Genomic DNA, 16,890 nt, shown 5'->3' with positions numbered 1-16,890 from the left:
TGTGGGCATGAATGGTCGTTTGTCTCTATATGTGCCTTGCAACTGACTGAGGACCAATTCAGGGTGTCGTCTGCCTTTCACTCCAAGTCAGCTTGGATAGGCGCTGGCAACTCACCGTGACCCTCTTCAGGATAAGCGGTGTTGAAAATGGATGGATTTGTGGCTCTTGACCTGCACATTGGTTGACTTAGAGCTTTTTAAAGCTATGAGAGTGATGGAAATGGTGTGTCATGGCCTTGAGAGGTAACCTATGCCGTTTTAGTAAAGTAATCTTGCCCAGCAGCTCTGGTTTCTTGCCTTTCGCAGGCCCTGTCGGCAAAACACGATCTGACTGGATTTGGGAATGGAGTACGGGGGAAGCAGAGGGAAAGCTTATCTGATACTTTCCAAAAAAAGCCCTCCACCACCCCCCACTTCCCAAGACAGGGAGGGACACCAGAGTAACACTGTAGGCATATTGTCCTTTCAGGTCTGTGGGTGAAGCTCGGGTTTCCTCAATATTTTCCCCCAGATGGATGGTGTTACCCAAAGGGCACAGCAAGCAGACTTTTCTGAAGCACCAAGGATGTCTACAATAAGCAAAATGAACTCTGAATGTGTCATGATTGATTCTGTTGGAGTGAATCTTCTAATAAGCCTCTCGCGTGGCAGGTTCACAATGGGCAGCGTTTCTGCAAACTAAAAGGTAGTCGTGCATGCCCCCTGTAAGAGGACATTGGCAACTGCAGTCTTACAAACATAAGTCAGTCGAAGGCAAGAGAACCCCCACCCCCTCCCCTCTCTGTGAGCACTGTGAAAAGAGCAAATGATTACAATATCTATTTATCTTATTATTTGCATCAAGGGTTCATGTCTCATCAGCAGGAATAATTTCTAGTGGCACAGACACTCATCGGTTCAGCACCTACTTCAGCAGGGCGTGATGACAACGGTGTAGATCTTACCTGTTATTCTGGTCATTAAAGATGACGTGTAATCAACTTTCAATTCTTCCATCTGTTTCGATGCCATTTTTAATCATGAGTCCCCTCTTCTCTCAAACATGATGCAGGACACCGAGGGCCACTGTTACCTTAATGTTTGCTTTGTGTTTTTGTCTGTTTGCCAGGTTGTTGAACTGATTTCCAGTGCCATTGGTGATTTAGTTCAAGGAATCTACTATGAGAATTCCAACAACACCGAGGTAAACTACACATATAAATAGGTAATTGTTTTGCATGAGAACAGGAAATTAAAAATAAACGAGGGTGGACAGTCGATGATCTTAAAGGACATCAATCTAAATCCAAAAGAAACGTTTCGAATCCCAGGGTGCTGCATGCGAAAAGCCACAAGAGCTCAATAAATTATTTGATCTGATTGGATTTTACGGAAGTACTGTATACATGCCAACAGGGTTCTAAATTAACTTTTGGTGAATTTCTCAAGTTACCAGTCAATCTGAATTTCCACTTGCCTTTTTTTATTTTTGTTTTAGCTCCATTGTTAATTTATAGCTTTCTCACAATTTCTCTGTTAATTTCTTGTGCTGTTTGCACTGTTAAATGTCATTACGGCACATGAGAAAACAAAAATGCAAATATATATATACTATGTGTGTGTGTATATATATATTAGAGCTGTCAGTTTAGCGCATTTTTATTGGCATTAATTTAAATAAATTTTAACGGGATTAAATTTTTTCTTGCAAGATTAACGTGGCACACGTCACAGCGGATGTTACGTTGCTCTATAAATAAACCAGAAACAAAACAACAAGCACGCTGCACAGGTCCACGCACGTTTGTTTTGCCAGCCACGGCAGCGCGAGACACCGAAAACGGATACTTAAAGAGTTTATGAATGGAAAGTTTACTTTTAAAAAGTTGCCAGATTGTTCCACTGACAAGACCAAAGTTGCCTGTATGTTTTGCAGTCGTAAACTGAGCTATCATCATAGCACGTCGAGTCTGAAATACCACTTAATGGCCAAGCACACAGCTGACGCGAGTACTCCGCCCCCTCGTCTCAGACAGACAGCTATGGATCATTTCAAAGCGAAGAAAATGGATGACACGACGAAGAACAAATTTGCTGAAGCCAGAGCTAAATGTATGGCAACTGCATGCAAGCCTGTCAACATTGTCCACAGCCAGACTCAAGCTGAAATCATTCGCATTGCATCGAACGACTCCACTACGGATCGCCAGCGAGAGCCTCCATTACAAGCTATGTATAGAGATTGTACGTAGCGGAGAAGGCTAAAGTACACCAAGCGGGAGAAGACACTGTTTCGGGAGAGAAATAAGAGACTAGGTTGATGAGCCTCTGGTGAATAAAGAGCAGGTAGCCTGTCAAATACGATGTCTGCCACTGGCGCGATTGTTACTTGTTTGGAACTATTTTGTGTGGAAGGTTACAGTGTTCCGTGGCCATATAAATAAAGCGGGTCGAGCTTCTCTGTGTTCGTCTGACAGCGACGGTGCGCTGTGGCACGTCGAGAGTTCAGCGGTGCAGTGGTAGCGACCACACTGAGAATAAAAGTTCTCCAGTGTTGTCATCAAACTAAGTGTAGTCATCCGAAATGATGTCTACACAAAACCATAGAGAGACTTCCACGCAAGAAGGACCAACAGAATCAACATAGCCTGACTGCTGTGTTCAAAGCAAACTTGAGAAAAATGAAGTATGCAACCATGGCTTAAATCCACTATAGGCTGAGTACTAGTTTACCTTAGATGTGCACTTTATAATGTTATATTGCTCTGTTTTGATTCCATAAAAAGAGCTGTTAAAGCAGCTGTTGTGTGACAAAATATTTTTTTCACTGTTGTTGATGGACAGTAATATTTCGTGAGAGATTACGTGTGAATAACTGCTCCAAGTGAAAAATGTTCATGTAAAATTGAAAATCGAAATTGTTATTTCAGTAAATATTTGCATTTTGCACATAGAAAACTGATTCATGATTCCATGTTGATGAGAGCATTAAAATGGGGGGAAAATAGGACAAAAATACAAAAGGAAATTCAGAAACGACAAAAAATGCGTGAGTAATCCCGATTAATTTTTAATTCATTTGAGCTAATTATGACAGTTGCATTTTTAATTAGATTAAATATTTTAATCGTTTGACAGCTCTAATATATATATATATATATATATATTTTTTTTTTTTCCCTAGGTGTGAGTGTGAGCGCAGATGGTTGTTCGTCTCTGTGTGCCCTGCTATTGGCTGGCAACTGGTTCAGGGTGTCCCCTGCCTACTGCCAGAAGAAGGCTGGGATAGGCACACAGAGACGAACAATCATCTATGCTCACACTCACATCTAGGGACAATTTTGAGTGTTCAATCAGCCTGCCGTGGATGTTTTTGGAATGTGGGATGAAACCGGAGTACCCGGAAAAAACCCACGCAGGCACGGGGAGAACATACAAACTCACACAGGATCTAACCCACAACCTCTGCATTGTGAGGTTGCCGTGCTAACCACTGGTCCACCGGGCCGCCTAAAAGAATTAAATGTACCATATTTTTGGGACAATCAGTCACGTTTTTTTTTTCATGGTTTGGTTGGTCCTGCGACTTCTATATGTTAAAATTAAAAACATTTCTTTTGGCTGTTGGCAAATACTTTTGGTGCCTTAACACCGGTGGCCATCTTTAGCATGCTGAAAAGATGGTGTAGCATTTGACAATCTTGAAACGAATGTAGAAGAAATGGAAGAAGGAGTAGAAGTAGTAGTTATAGCAACTACTGAGTGATGTTGTGCTAGTTTAGCATGTGGCACGGATTTACAGCAGTAAACGGTGCAATAAACCCACCAGGATTCTACCTTTGGCCACAATGCGACATCGAATTCTAGTTCAAGTAAGCTATTTTAAACTAAAAAGATAAACATGTACAGTATGTCGCTATCAAGTGGGATTTTCGTCCAGTTGGAACTCATTTATTCGCTGCCGTTAGCAAAGGGGTATGTTTGAAAAGTTACTCTTGCACCCTACCACCACTCTTGAAGAGGCAGATCGCACTCCCCCCCATTAATTTCCAGACACAGCCTATATTATAAAGCAATCAGCAGTTCATTGCTTGAACTGTTTCGATCTGTACTGTCTGATGCACTGGTCTCTCCTGTTCCTGGTCTCAGTTTTTGTAAAATAAATTTCCCGCCCAAAAATGTGACTTGTGATTTTTTTGTTGTTGTTGTTCTTCATGATACATTTTTTCAGTGGTTTGACTTATACTCTGGAGCGACTTATCATCTGAAAAATACAATTGTAATGAACACAGTAAAAAACATCATCATTAAGTGGAGAAAATGTGGCACAAAAGTGTCATTACCAAGGACTCGACCAGGGGTGTGTAGATGATTTCCAGTGTGTGTCAAACCAGTGTTCTTTTCAGCGGTGCCAGACAATCTTGGGCTCGGAAATGAACTCAACCATGAAAGTGTGGAGAGAACTCGACGTTCATGTTATCGTCCCGCTTTTGCAGGAAAATAATCTCACCACTGAAGTTGACACAACAGCATGGGAGGAGCAGACATTCCTGTCTCACGGGGCGCTTCTGGCCAAGAGCTGCCAAGCTGCCATGGAGCTGGCACAACATGATAAGAAGTCCCAAAGACTGGCGTACAAGTACGGCAAACACCTGTCGTTAGGCCACAAGGTAAGTTTAATATTTTGAGTCGTGAGTGGAATACCGATGCAGGAGCTGTAATATAGTGGAAGGTCACTGATGGTGTTGTGGTACACTTCCCTGACATATATGCGGGAGTGTGGGATCAGTTCCCACTCAGTGATGATGTGGATGTTGGCATGAATGGTCATTTGTCTCTATATTTACTCTGCGACTGACTGGCGAGTGTCGTCTGCCTTCCGCCCGAAGTCAGCTGGGATTGGCTCCAGCAACTCCAGCATTAAGCGGTGTTGAAAATGGATGGGGGCGGCCCGGTGGTTAGCACGTCGGCCTCAGTGCAGAGGTGCAGGGTTCGATTCCGGCTTCGGCCTTCCTGTGTGGAGTTTGCATGTTCTCCCCGTGCCCACGTAGGTTTTTTTCCAGGCACTCCAGTTCATATATATATATACAGTATATATATATTAGAGCTGTCAGTTTAGCGCATTTTTATTGGCATTAATTTAAATAAATTTTAACGGGATTAAATTTTTTCTTGCAAGATTAACGTGGCACACGTCACAGCGGATGTTACGTTGCTCTATAAATAAACCAGAAACAAAACAACAAGCACGCTGCACAGGTCCACGCACGTTTGTTTTGCCAGCCACGGCAGCGCGAGACACCGAAAACGCATACTTAAAGAGTTTATGAATAGAAGTTTACTTTTAAAAAGTTGCCAGATTGTTCCACTGACAAGACCAAAGTTGCCTGTATGTTTTGCAGTCGTAAACTGGGCTATCATCATAGCACGTCGAGTCTGAAATACCACTTAATGGCCAAGCACACAGCTGACGCGAGTACTCCGCCCCCTCGTCTCAGACAGACAGCTATGGATCATTTCAAAGCGAAGAAAATGGATGACACGACGAAGAACAAATTTGCTGAAGCCAGAGCTAAATGTATGGCAACTGCATGCAAGCCTGTCAACATTGTCCACAGCCAGACTCAAGCTGAAATCATTCGCATTGCATCGAACGACTCCACTACGGATTGCCAGCGAGAGCCTCCATTACAAGCTGTGTATAGAGATTGTACGTAGCGGAGAAGACACTGTTTCGGGAGAGAAATAAGAGACTAGGTTGATGAGCCTCTGATGAATAAAGAGCAGGTAGCCTGTCGAATACGATGTCTGCCACTGACGCGATTGTTACTTGTTTGGAACTATTTTGTGTGGAAGGTTACCGTGTTCCGTGTCCATATAAATAAAGCGGGTGGAGCTTCTCTGTGTTCCTCTGACTGACGGTGCGCTTAGGCACGTCGAGAGTCGAGAGAAATAAAACGTCTCCGGTGTATTCATCGAACCAAGTGTAGTCATCCAAAATGATGTCTACACAAAACCATAGAGAGGACCAATAGAATCAACATAGCCTGACTGCTGTGTTCAAAGCAAACTTGAGAAAAACGAAGTATGCAACCATGGCTTAAATCCACTATAGGCTGAGTACTAGTTTACCTTAGATGTGCACTTTATAATGTTATATTGCTCTGTTTTGATTCCATAAAAAGAGCTGTTAAAGCAGCTGTTGTGTGACAAAATATTTTTTCACTGTTGTTGATGGACAGTAATATTGCGTGAGAGATTATGTGTGAATAACTGCTCCAAGTGAAAAATGTTCATGTAAAATTGAAAATCGAAATTGTTATTTCAGTAAATATTTGCATTTTGCACATAGAAAACTGATTCATGATTCCATGTTGATGAGAGCATTAAAATGGGGGGAAAATAGGACATAAAAATACAAAAGGAAATTCAGAAACGACAAAAAATGCGTGAGTAATCCCGATTAATTTTTAATTCATTTGAGTTAATTATGACAGTTGCATTTTTAATTAGATTAAATATTTTAATCGTTTGACAGCTCTAATATATATATATATATATACTGCATATATGTACAGTATGTTTATATTTTATCATGTTTTTATATATATATAATGTTTATATTTTCTAATGTCTATATATATATACAGTATACAGAGAGAGAGAGAGAATTTAATTTCGTTAATCGTTATTATCATTTCCATTTATAGTTTATCAACAATGTTAACATTTTTTAAGGGTATACGCACAGTCCCAAATTTTTAAAAAATGAATGTTAAAAAAAAAGTCAAGAAAGTATGGATTGACATTTGAGGGATTGAGGGCGATGCCTTATGTCTCAACCTCTCAGGTCTTGGATTTCTTTCTTTCTATCATTCTGTTCAACTTTTCCTTTTATTTCTTTTTCTTCAATTTTAGGTCCAATCCTGAGTGGTTCACTGATGGTCCACTTTAATTTTTTCTGAGCTCATTTCCAGTAATGCTGGAATGCGCTTTTATATTCGATCCTCTTTGGCTGTGGCTGGCTGTCTGCTGGTCTGTGTTGCTGCAGGGGGTCCCAGCATGGGTTCGCGTTGAAATGGGTCCTTTTAAGAACTATTTGCATCGAGCAGGCTGTGTTAGTTACAGGGCCATTCATCATGCTTGTCTCGATGAGGGTCACCTGGGGTGTAACCAGGCATGATTTCATTTATTGGATGTGTTAAATTGCTGTGTTTTCTTTCCCGCAGCTAAATTCCGACCTACAGCCATTTGTGAAGAGCAATGTGGAAGAGCAGGTGTCTTTCAGTTTCAGCGCCGCCCCTGTGGTTTTTCACCGTCACATCGTTGGCCCCGAACGATGGCAGCAGCAACTGCAGCAGGTAATGTTGGCCTGTGGCACCCGCAGCGCAACCGCTACAGTTTCTAATGTTTCCACAATGAGACTCTGAACTTCTTTCCTGCCACCCAAACGTTTGACCTTTATTTTTTCTTCATTAGGCAAAAAAAATGAGAAACCAGCTGGATTATTCCAAGGTAAGCACTGTAGCTTTTTTTTTTTTGTTCTCCACGGTCTTGACATAATGAAAGCCACCAAATAGTTTTGCGATGTCATTTCACTGCAACTTATTTCAAAGTTAGCAAGGTGGGAAAGAAAGGGGACTTGTGGGGTGAGAGGATATTGGGATGCTTGAGAGGAGGGGAGTTTGATGGGTTATTTAGTCCTGTCTGAAACCAGAGCAGGATAGGATTAGTTACCAAGGCCTATTTGTGGAGGAGACGCTGAGGCTTGAAGACACTGGCATTGTGGGAGAATCTCCTTCAGTTGGAAAGGACACTTTGTGAGAAGTTTGCATGGAAGCAGAAAGTCATGTGACACGAGTTACCCTTTAGGCGGGCATAAACTAACTCGTCAAACAGGAAGCAGATGACCTTGGGCCTAAAGGTGATTACTCCTCCTTTCATCAATGTATATAGCACATGAACAGTTTTTCACAAAATGTCTCCTGCGATTTAAACCTGATCGACCAATTTCCTCAAACAAAGTGTCTTGCTCATGAATGTCAACAGTGGCGACATTCATCTGTCTATCCGTCCATTTTCTATAACGCTTATCCTCATTAGCTGGAGCCGACAAAAAGTGCCTTGTCTGTGTGTATCCTCACCTTGCAAAGAGCATAGCAGTGGATGCTATCATAGGTATAAACAGTTGTGATATTCCCCCCTTCTTCAAAGGGGGATATTATGGAAAATTGACTTTTTAATTTGTATGTACAAACAGTTGGATCCCTGGAGTGCCTGCCCACCTAGTGTGAAATTAAATAGCCAAGTGAATCTGCAATTATGCCAAAAAAAAATTTAATGTGTCTGTGAGCAAGCCGATATGCACTTTCCTATTAATGAAATAACCAGCTCACATATTTTTTTAAGCCAAAGACTTGGCAGTTAAACTGGTCAAAGTTGAAGAGTGAAAGAATCACTTCATCATGGGCACTCTAGCGACAAAGCCAAAAGGTGAACAACGGTAGAGTGTTAGTACAGATTCGTGTGAGCTAGCATTTAAATGAAGTAACAAACAGCATTACCGATACTCGATTGCTTCATGAAATTGTTGGCAGGTCAGGGGGTTGTTTGTGTTTGGCAGTGTCTCCAAACACGTTAAGACTGTCTTGGTGACTTGCTCGTTTTCCACACTTTGGGCTCTGCTTCCGCGAGTACATGCAGGCAGCCGCAAACGCTCGCCGCTGAGCGATGCAGAAAAGGAGGCGGCCAAAGGCAGGCGCAGATTGGCAGCAAAATCCAGCCTGGTTGTCCTTCTGATGAAAGCGGGGCACGCCATCGGCCAAGCGCTATGTGGGTACAGCTGAGGCCTGGCTCTCTGCATGAGACAGATTTGCCCCTAAAATGCGTCAATTTCTCCATGGCAAATAATATGCTGTATAAAATTGTATAATTCTTGGTCCTTGGGATGTGGGCAAAATCATACTCCAGAAAAAAAGCAGTGGAGGTGGCAATATTTGCCCCAGGGTTTCCCTTACATTTGTGGCATGTCATTTTTCAGAAATGATAAATACTAATCAGCAGAGTTGAAGACATGCCCCACCGATCGCGGAAACATTTCAAATGAATAATCCATGTCCAGTACCCTGCCATTGGCTGGGGACCGGTGTATGGCATACGCCGCCTCTCGCTCAAAGTCAGCTGGGATAGGCACCAGAAACGTAAATGTTCTGGCAAATGAATGGATGGATGACTTTTACAGTTGTGATTATTCAGTAGATTTTTGTTGTTCATAATTCGCTTCGTCGTGAAAACTGAAATCGCAACCCAACTCTTCCAGTGCATTACAACTGGGTTTTCCGAGTACAGTCATACCTCGGTTTTCGACCATAATCTGTTCCAGGGGGCTGTTCGAAAACAGATTTGTTCGAAAACCGAAACCACGCTCTTTTTTAAAAAATAAAAATCTGTATTGAACACGTCTGCTCACAATGGAACGCTGCACAAGGAAGCGTCACTTCCTCGTGTCAGGAAGGCGAAAGGAGTCAAGTGGCGCATTCTAGTGCGCTCAGTTTGGTCGAGAACCGATTTTTGGTCGTAATCCGAGGCATAAAAAAACTCTAAATTTTTGGTCGAAAAACGATTTGGTCGAGAACAGAGACGTTCGAAAATCGAGGTTTGACTGTACTTACTGTTTGGGGAAGCACCTTCCACTATGCTGAACACATTACCACAGACCATTTTAAGGGTCTCATTTATGTAAGGTTTACCCATGGAAAAACAAGAACACATTTGAACTTAGACACAAACCGATGTGGAAGCTAATCTACTTAGTTGGCGATTGCATCTGCCGAATGGGCAAAATAGCCACATAATTCCTTTTGTGCGTTTGCCCCAAGAAATATGCAATGTTAGGCGGTTCTATCTTGAACATGCAAAATATTCTGACCGGGTGCAAAGTGAAGAAATAATTACTAATTTTATAACACATTTAATGTGATTGATCAAACCTGGAAAAAATTGTGGTGGTTGATTTGGCGACTTTACACAATGCGTCTGACAGGCTGTAACTGGCCAATGTCCTGCCTAATGATCACTGCACTTGTGGCGAGGAGGAGAACGGACCTTTTACATTCATGTAAACATTTTTCAAATGCCAGAAATAAAAATTATTTTGATGTAACGTCTATTCAGCTAAGCAATTTTTTTCATTTGGAGTTAGCTACAAGAAAGGCATGATGTATCACCAATGGCAAAAGTCCGTTGCCTCTACATATCTTTGTGTCGCGGTCATTCCAGCAAAATCGGTGCTAGCTTTGAGAGCAGTTTGCTTTGCCTTCCTGAGTATTAGATGGAATTTTACATAGGATGGACCAATCCAATTCCCATGCATTCGGAACCAGATAAATCAAACGAAACTTATTATACAGTTGCTGGTTTCTGCAAAATTATCGAAGCAATAGATTTAGTTTGCCTTTCTTCCGCCATCACTTCCAATTCCATCACTTCAAAGTAAATTTTGCACTTTGGGTACTCTCCCAAATTTTCCACTGTGAAAACCATCAGGGCAACAACCCAAGGCACAAATCCTTCATTTCATTGGGGCGGTCTCCACCACTTTTACACCGGCTGTCAGTGGCACTGCAATCTTTTGTAGACCCTGGCTGCAATGCAGTGCCCTCAATTTCGAATCTTTGGAGTGCTGTCACCGCCTGCACTGTTGTCTTTATAACCAGCCAGTTTACCATCATAATAATTTGGAAGCTAGTATTTTAAGGTGAAATCACTAAAATGAAATGTGTACTGTTGTTGCATGAATAGGTCATGTTAGGTGTCAATTAAGTGTGGTTTACAACTCACCGCTCAGTCCTTCTAGAAACAATTGAAGGCGCACCTTCAATGAATGGGCTATTTTAAAACTGCTTTCATATATAGGGCGCCCTGCATTATAAGGCGCATAGAATTGAACCTAAAGTAGTGGCTGCGTTTGCGCTATGCATCCACTAGATGGTGCTACGCTAAAGAGAATACAATACAATACAGCTTTATATACAACTGCGGTGTCAAACTCATTTCACATTGTGGGCCACATACGGCGTCAGTAGATGTCAAGTGGGCCGGGCCATTAAAATGATAACATACTCTGCTATAAATAACCAAAATAATGTCTTTCCTTTGTTTTGGTCTAAAGAAGCACAAGAACATTTTCACATGTCCTTGATAGCGTCTGCTGTGTTGGGTCTGTCTCAGTGACAGACTGATGCTGCTGTTGCCTTTTTCTCTGATCAAAACAGTGGGCCCCCTAGCGGATACTCCATGAATTGCACCTTATTAAAAATATTAATTCTGTGTCTTTTATGCATTTTTTCACTTTTAAATTATCCTGCGGGCCTGATCAAACCTCCTTGTGGGCCGGCTCCGGCCCGCGGGCCGTATGTTTGACACACCTGATATAGAACCTTCACTACCGCTGCGGCTGTCACAATGAGAACTGGTCACAAACACGGACATGAAACCTATAAATACAAATGGCATTACAGAACAATAAATGAAAGACAAAAGTTATGAAAGCAGTTGATTGGACAAAAAGGCACACGTACCTCGTGTGCACATCCACATCCACATCCACAAGGGGCTAATTATACTCAGAAGTCTTGCTTGCCTCCTTCTTCCTTCGTTAAGTCAGTAGTTAACTCTGCTTTTGGTATTATCTTCATTTCATAATGGCTGCCCAGAGCTCACAAAGTAGTTGTCTGTTTGAGTGTGTGATGGCCAATGCACATTCCAATTAGTGTCGGGCAGAACACTTTTAAGTTACAATTGGTTCCTGCTAATAATCACCACTAGATATAGGAACACTAACAGGGAATTAACTTCATGGGAAATATGAAGTCCGTTAAAGTCTCTTTATATTAGTTGCATTGGATCATAGGGCGCACTGTCGTCTTTAGAAAAAATTGAATGCTTTTAGGTGCGCCCGATAGTATGGAAAATACAGTAGTCTATTCAAATCCATTGAATGAAGAATTGTTGCTCTTTGGGAACAAGCGGACATTGAAATGAATCCACAACATTGCACACGGCAGTTTTGCAAGCTATATGCTGTGACGTGAGAGTGAAAAAGAATCTCTTCTTAATTGATCATGTGCCAGGGTGAATCTGAGTACTTTTATTGAAAAAGACGAAGAACAGCCCGCAGTGCTCACCGCTTCTTGAATTCATGAGATAAAACACCCACAGAAAAAAGAAATGCCTCAACATCAACAAGTCCGATCAGTCTGTGGATGAAAGAAGGTTGGTCAGGGCTGATTGAACTTGCTTTGTATGTTCATGTTGCCTTATTGACATGAAAATCACGAAAAAAATACAAATACTGTGTGCATTCTATTCCCTCAGAAACATTTGCTGTTTTACTTAAGTGATTTATGTATGATGGGACAGCGGGATTATTGCTGTCGTTTTGTTGAGGGTTTGTGCATTTATGTATTTTTCTTTGACGATTATTTTAATTTGTATTGATATACTGTATGTGTGGGCGTTCATCAGTGTGACTAATTTTCATAAAAGGCCAGGCCAACTCAATGCTGCGTTCCTTCACTGCGCAAACTTGCACTACCCGAGCTCCTTCGACGGCGGTCATGTGCACGGAGTTCACCGTCAGTCCGAGAAGCAGATCACAGTTCAATGAAAACAGCTCGCTCTCATGCTACACTCATGACTTCACCTCTCAAGTTAGGAATGTGTTGGAAAAGATTGATTTGCGGTGTTTCTGGCAGATATTTTCCTCAAATTATGATTCAGGGCAATATTCTCTTTGAACGGTAATGTTTACAAATTATGGGCGGCCCGGTGGTCCAGTGTCGACCTCACAGTGCAAAGGTCATGGGTTCAATCCCGGCTCCCTGTATGGAGTTTGCATGTTCTCCCCGGGCCTGCATGGGTTTTCTCCGGGTACTCCGGTTTCCTCCCGCATTCCAAAAACATGCATGGCGGGCTGATTGAACGCTGCAAATTGCCCCCAGGTGTGAGTGTGAGCGCAGATCGTTGTTCGTCTCTATGTGCCCTGTGATTGGCTGGCAACTGGTTCAGGGTGTTCCCCGCCTACTGCCCGTATAGGGCTGGGATATGCTCCAATGTCCATGCGACCCTTGTGAGGATGAGCGGTTCGGATAATGGATGGATAAGTGAGCAGATGCATAATTTCCGACTGGAAGTTGGATTGTAGTAATCCATTCTCAATAAATTTGTTGAGTTACAATAAGTTACAATTTTGTAACTCACTCATAGCAATTATTGTGTAGAGGGATTGCAAATGTATTCTTCACAGTGCATATGAAAATAGACAGTATATGTGCAACATGTCGTCAAGCTTGTATCCAAAGTTTGGTAGCGGCAAAAACAGTAATACAAACATGACTATTACAAAAAAAATAATAATAATAATGTGTGGTTTGCTCTCTCAACAGCTTTTGGCAGCAGTTAAGTCAGAGAAAGGCTTGAGCTTGGCGGTCAATTTATGCTGTTACCATGGCAACAGGGCTCTGGAGGCTATCCAGGCTTTCCCCTCATCCGAGGCTCGTTCTGCTTTGGAAAACATTGCCTCTGCCATCACCAAATTTTGAACGGGATTCACTTCAATATGCCCACGCGCGCGCACACACACACACACAGACACGCACACACCCACACACACACTTGTGATTTAGAGGTGAAACCCGATTGGTCCTTTTGTGCCGAGGCCAGCAAAGGGAGAACCATTGAACTGTTTGCTTGACTTCTGAAAACAACCAACCAGACCAGGTGCTGTCTCACGTACTGCTGAGCTAATCTGTGAATGTGCTGCAACAGCATAGAACAAAGGAAAATAAAAAAAAACATTTTAGCATCATACTTCGAATTGATGCACACTTGTCCTCGACTTGTTGAACCTGTTTTTTTTTTTTGTTGCTATGGTTATCTGCACAGACTAAGATAAGTTGGAAAGTGAATCCTGCAGGAATTGATTGAAACGTCAAAGTTTGAGAGACGTCAGAATACATTTTGCTTTTGTTTGCCGTTTAGGTCCTTTTGGGGGGGGGGGGGGGGGGGGTTGGACCTATTCCAAAAGAAGAACCTGCCTTAGAAAGGGGAGAGAGAAGTAAGGTGAGGAAAGGTGAACATACACCAGTCGTTAAGTGATGGACTATTCAATAATGGTATACGAGTTGTGGTTTTTCCAGACTAGTCAACTAGTCACTTTTACTACTCCACAATGTGAATCTTCTAGTTGCTAGTCGGTGAATCTAGATTATTCCAAAGCATTCCCTCCTCATTACGTAAAATATTATTTCATGAATTAGTTCTGTACCGAAAAAATATCAGTCACACGAATGTCAACTTGTTCAAAAAAATCGGAATCATCATTTCCAGCCCTGAACAAATCAGAACTCAACAAGCTTCCCGGAACAATACAAATTGACAAGCATAGCCAAATAGCCATGTTCTCGCAAATATTTTGATCAGTTGATAAGTGTAACAATTGTCGGGTTTGAACTTGAGTTTGACATATTACAGATATTCCCTATCTGGAGGTGGTAATGGCACATTTACAGCTAAAGAATAAAGTGTTCCATGTCACTTTCTTGCATGTGTGATGTGATCCAAGTCAAATCAGGGTCGGGCAAAGGTCACCCAGCCTTCTCCTCTTGGCCCAGTCATCCAGAACATTGAAGCTCCGCCAAGCAGTAATTATTAATGAAGAGACTTGAGCAAATGGACAGGAAATGCAGCGCTATTGATTGGGCTTGGTTGCCCTGCTCCGAGCTGCGCGAGCTGGCGCCAGCCTGGTAGCCTGTGGTTTCCCCCGGCCCGCTGTCTACAAGGAGGAGGCAGGTGAGGTGCGAAACCACGCAGGCCGCTTGATGGCAGCTGTCCGTCAAAGCCGGGCCTTACCTGAGGAACAGAGCTCAGGGAGCCGTATGACATCATGGAACTGATGGAATTTAAAAATAAATAAAACCGTGGGACATCCTTGTTTGATGTCAAGGTTTTGGCCAGTTTCACTACCCCTTGGTTTGGAATGCGGTCTGTGAGATCATTTGTTTTCATGGAAGCTAAAACGTTTGATTCCACACTTTTGTCCGCATTACTCCTGGACAATTAGTAGAGGCAACATCTGATGAGCAAAATAGAGAAGTGGGCAGAAGGAACACAAACGGTAAATGAAGGAGAAGCTGTATCATAATGCTTGAGGACGTGACATGGACTATTTCATTTATTTAAAAAAAAAAAAGTGCTGTATGTTGCTTCTCTGCATCCACTTCCTCAACTGTTTGGGGCTTCCTCAGCCATCATGGCTTCCTGTCCAAAGCTTGTACCAAGGAAAGCCTTGGGCACTTCATGAAATATTGATCCTCGCCGTGAGGAGACACGAGGAAAGGTACACGGAAAGTTAAAAGAACTAAACAAGGAAGGCAGTTGCGCCAGTGCCAGAATGTACTAAATAACTTCATAAATAAAACTTTTTACAAAGAGGGAAGTCTGGCCGAAGATGCTGTCTGTCGTAGAATTACAGTATATGTTCACTTTAAAAAAATGAATATGGGTCTAATTGACTCCCCCCGCCTCCTGAATGTTTGTTTGTTTGTATTTTCATAATAAAGGTACATTTATTTGGGGTCACCTTGAAAATATCAATTATTGGTTTGTTAGAATACAAAATTTGTGAAATGCATCACTATTTGCCTCACCGGCCGTATGACTGCACTATCGAACCTTTGCTTAACTCAACCCTTCCTGGCTCTCGTCTGTACCAGGTATCGCAGCCCAAACGAGAAACCTTAATGAATGGCTGAAGCCACCACTGAGTCATCGAAGGTCTTTAGGAGTGACCCCTGAACTCCAAAAGACCTCCGTTTTCTGAGTAGGAAGCCCCTTCCTGATCTAGCCACACATTAAACATTTGGTGCCGTTGCAAAGAAATTTATGAAAACGACTGCCTAAAGAAAACATGCAAATTTCCATAGCCATTGATGATTTGGGGCTGTATCTTAGGAAAAAGCACTGTGGAGATGACTGTCACTACACCTTCATTGAGCATATACTGTATATCACTTAAAACATCAATGATGAGGTTCTGAAATACAACAGCGGCATTAGTCAAACTGAAGTGCAGACCTAAATATTCAAAATGCCCAAGTGCAGTTTTGAAGGTGGCTTTCCATTCATCCCCTTTCCTGATCGGAACCAAATGATCGGCACTGTGGAGATTTAACTTGGTGGCAGCTTGTAAAGGAGCATTGGCCAAATTGAGCAAAGGTCGAGGACACTTGTTAATCGTGATTTCATTAAGTCCTCTGTATTCTACACCAGGTCTCAATGTCTTATCTTTCTTCTCAATCAAGAAGAAGCCAGCTCCAGGGAGACGTAGATGGACGGATTAAGTCCCGCATTTAACTCATTCACTCCCAAAGACGTTTTTATACGTCTTTTCAGACTTGGTCCAGAATTGGCTGGTACTGAATGAGTTAAGGCACTGGAGATATACTCCTTTAAGGCATAGTCTGCTGGTCAGTCTGCTGCCTGACCGATCTGGTGGTCAGGCAGCATCTCAGCCCGGGACAGAGAGAGACTGGAGCGACTAGTCAGGAGGGCCAACTCTGTCCTGGGCTGCTCCCTGGACACTCTGGAGGAGGTGGGCAACAGGAGGATGCTAGCTAGCCAAGCTAAAAGCTATGATGGACGGACCCTCCCACCCCCTTCAGGCCACCCTGACAGCACTGGGCAGCTCCTTCAGCCAGAGACTGATACACCGGCGCTGCAAGAAAGAGAGGTGCCGCCACTCATTCCTGCCGACTGCTGTCAGGCTATTGAATCGACGCACCTGAAAACCTGGACTCACCCGCACTCACCCATTTTTAATAGCACAGCCATGCATATTGCCTATGCAGCAAA

General features: G+C 42.6%; 1 protein-coding gene across 1 annotated transcript in view; it reads left to right on the top strand.

Moving 5' to 3' along the window:
* pdss2 (prenyl (decaprenyl) diphosphate synthase, subunit 2) overlaps positions 1–13,861 on the top strand; it is a 31,214-nt gene extending 17,353 nt beyond the window's left edge. The window contains exons 4-8 of the mRNA XM_086127670.1: positions 1,109–1,183; positions 4,476–4,649; positions 7,209–7,340; positions 7,459–7,494; positions 13,425–13,861. Coding sequence (XP_085983796.1) covers positions 1,109–1,183; positions 4,476–4,649; positions 7,209–7,340; positions 7,459–7,494; positions 13,425–13,580 — 573 coding nt within the window. The 3' untranslated portion in view covers positions 13,581–13,861. The remainder of the gene's footprint in view (positions 1–1,108; positions 1,184–4,475; positions 4,650–7,208; positions 7,341–7,458; positions 7,495–13,424) is intronic.
* Positions 13,862–16,890: the final 3,029 nt, after the last annotated feature.

This window comes from Hippocampus guttulatus, chromosome 13, assembly GCF_054856545.1.
Source record: "Hippocampus guttulatus isolate MCC_2025c chromosome 13, RoL_Hgut_1.0, whole genome shotgun sequence".
Taxonomy (NCBI): Eukaryota; Metazoa; Chordata; class Actinopteri; order Syngnathiformes; family Syngnathidae; genus Hippocampus; species Hippocampus guttulatus.
The sequence above is the reverse complement of the archived record's forward strand: the minus strand, read 5'-3'. Positions and strand labels throughout refer to the sequence as shown.